Source organism: Corvus brachyrhynchos, unplaced genomic scaffold, assembly GCF_000691975.1.
Source record: "Corvus brachyrhynchos isolate BGI_N302 unplaced genomic scaffold, ASM69197v1 scaffold1, whole genome shotgun sequence".
NCBI classification, from domain to species: domain Eukaryota; kingdom Metazoa; phylum Chordata; class Aves; order Passeriformes; family Corvidae; genus Corvus; species Corvus brachyrhynchos.
Window position 1 is genome coordinate 12,488,950 of NW_008237222.1, and position 1,027 is coordinate 12,489,976.

A 1,027-nucleotide genomic window follows, 5' to 3' on the forward strand; every position below is an offset into this window, starting at 1 on the left:
GTGCGTGCCTAACTGGGGCATCTTGAACTTGCTGTCCTTGGTCTTGGCGGCCTCCTTCTCTGGGGCTTTGACTTCCCCTTCCAGGCCGAGGGCGGCCTGAGGCGCCTGCAGGTCAACACAGGCCTCCGGAAGGGTGACGTTGACGGAGGGCAGGCTGATGTCCACCTTGGGAGCTTTGATATCAGATTGTGTATTTTCTGACATTTCCTCTTTTTGTTTTGATTTTTTACTGAAATCACTCTTCTCTATTTCAGTATCAGGTTTTGAAATCAATATATTTCCTTTTGCTTCTTCAATACTAGTTTTCATTTGGGAAGGTTTCATAATTATTTTTTTTGGACTTGGCAACTGGACTTCTGGCTTTCGTTTTATGTTGTTTTCATTTAGTTTTCCTTTGGATATCTCTATTTCCGTTTCAGCACTTGGAACCTTAATTTCTCCTGTTGGTCCACATACCTCAAGTCCTCCTGTTTTTTCTAATATTTGCTCTTTTCCTTCCCTTTCAGTTATCTCTCCTTCAGTTTGGTCTGTTTCTTCCTTGGTAGTCGACCAGGTAAATGTAGGGAATTTTAACTTTGGCAATCTGAATTTGCTTTCTTTCCCCTCTGTATCTTTTTCTCCTGTCTTCATTCCAATTTCTATGTTTAAGGTTTTGTCATTTGTGGGCATGCCATCTGTAATATTTGCGCTTTTCCTTCCCTTTCAGTTATCTGTCCTTCAGTTTGGTCTGTTTCTTCCTTGGTAGTCGACCAGGTAAATGTAGGGAATTTTAACTTTGGCAATCTGAATTTGCTTTCTTTCCCCTCTGTATCTTTTTCTCCTGTCTTCATTCCAATTTCTATGTTTAAGGTTTTGTCATTTGTGGGCATGCCATCTTCCTCCGCCTGTTCTTTTTTTACTCTATCTTCTGTGTCCTCTCTGCTTCCTTCTCTTGTTATTTTCATGTCAGTTTTAGGTGTTTTGGCCATTTTGAATGATGGCATTTGTATTTTCCAAGTAGATACTTCTGATTCTGCATCTGGCATTT

General features: G+C 40.7%; 1 protein-coding gene across 1 annotated transcript in view; it reads right to left on the bottom strand.

The window, feature by feature from the left end:
* LOC103612251 (protein AHNAK2) overlaps positions 1-1,027 on the bottom strand; it is a 64,371-nt gene that overhangs the window by 19,019 nt on the left and 44,325 nt on the right. Inside the window, 2 exon segments of the mRNA XM_017728944.1 lie at positions 9-672; positions 675-1,022. Coding sequence (XP_017584433.1) covers positions 9-672; positions 675-1,022 — 1,012 coding nt within the window.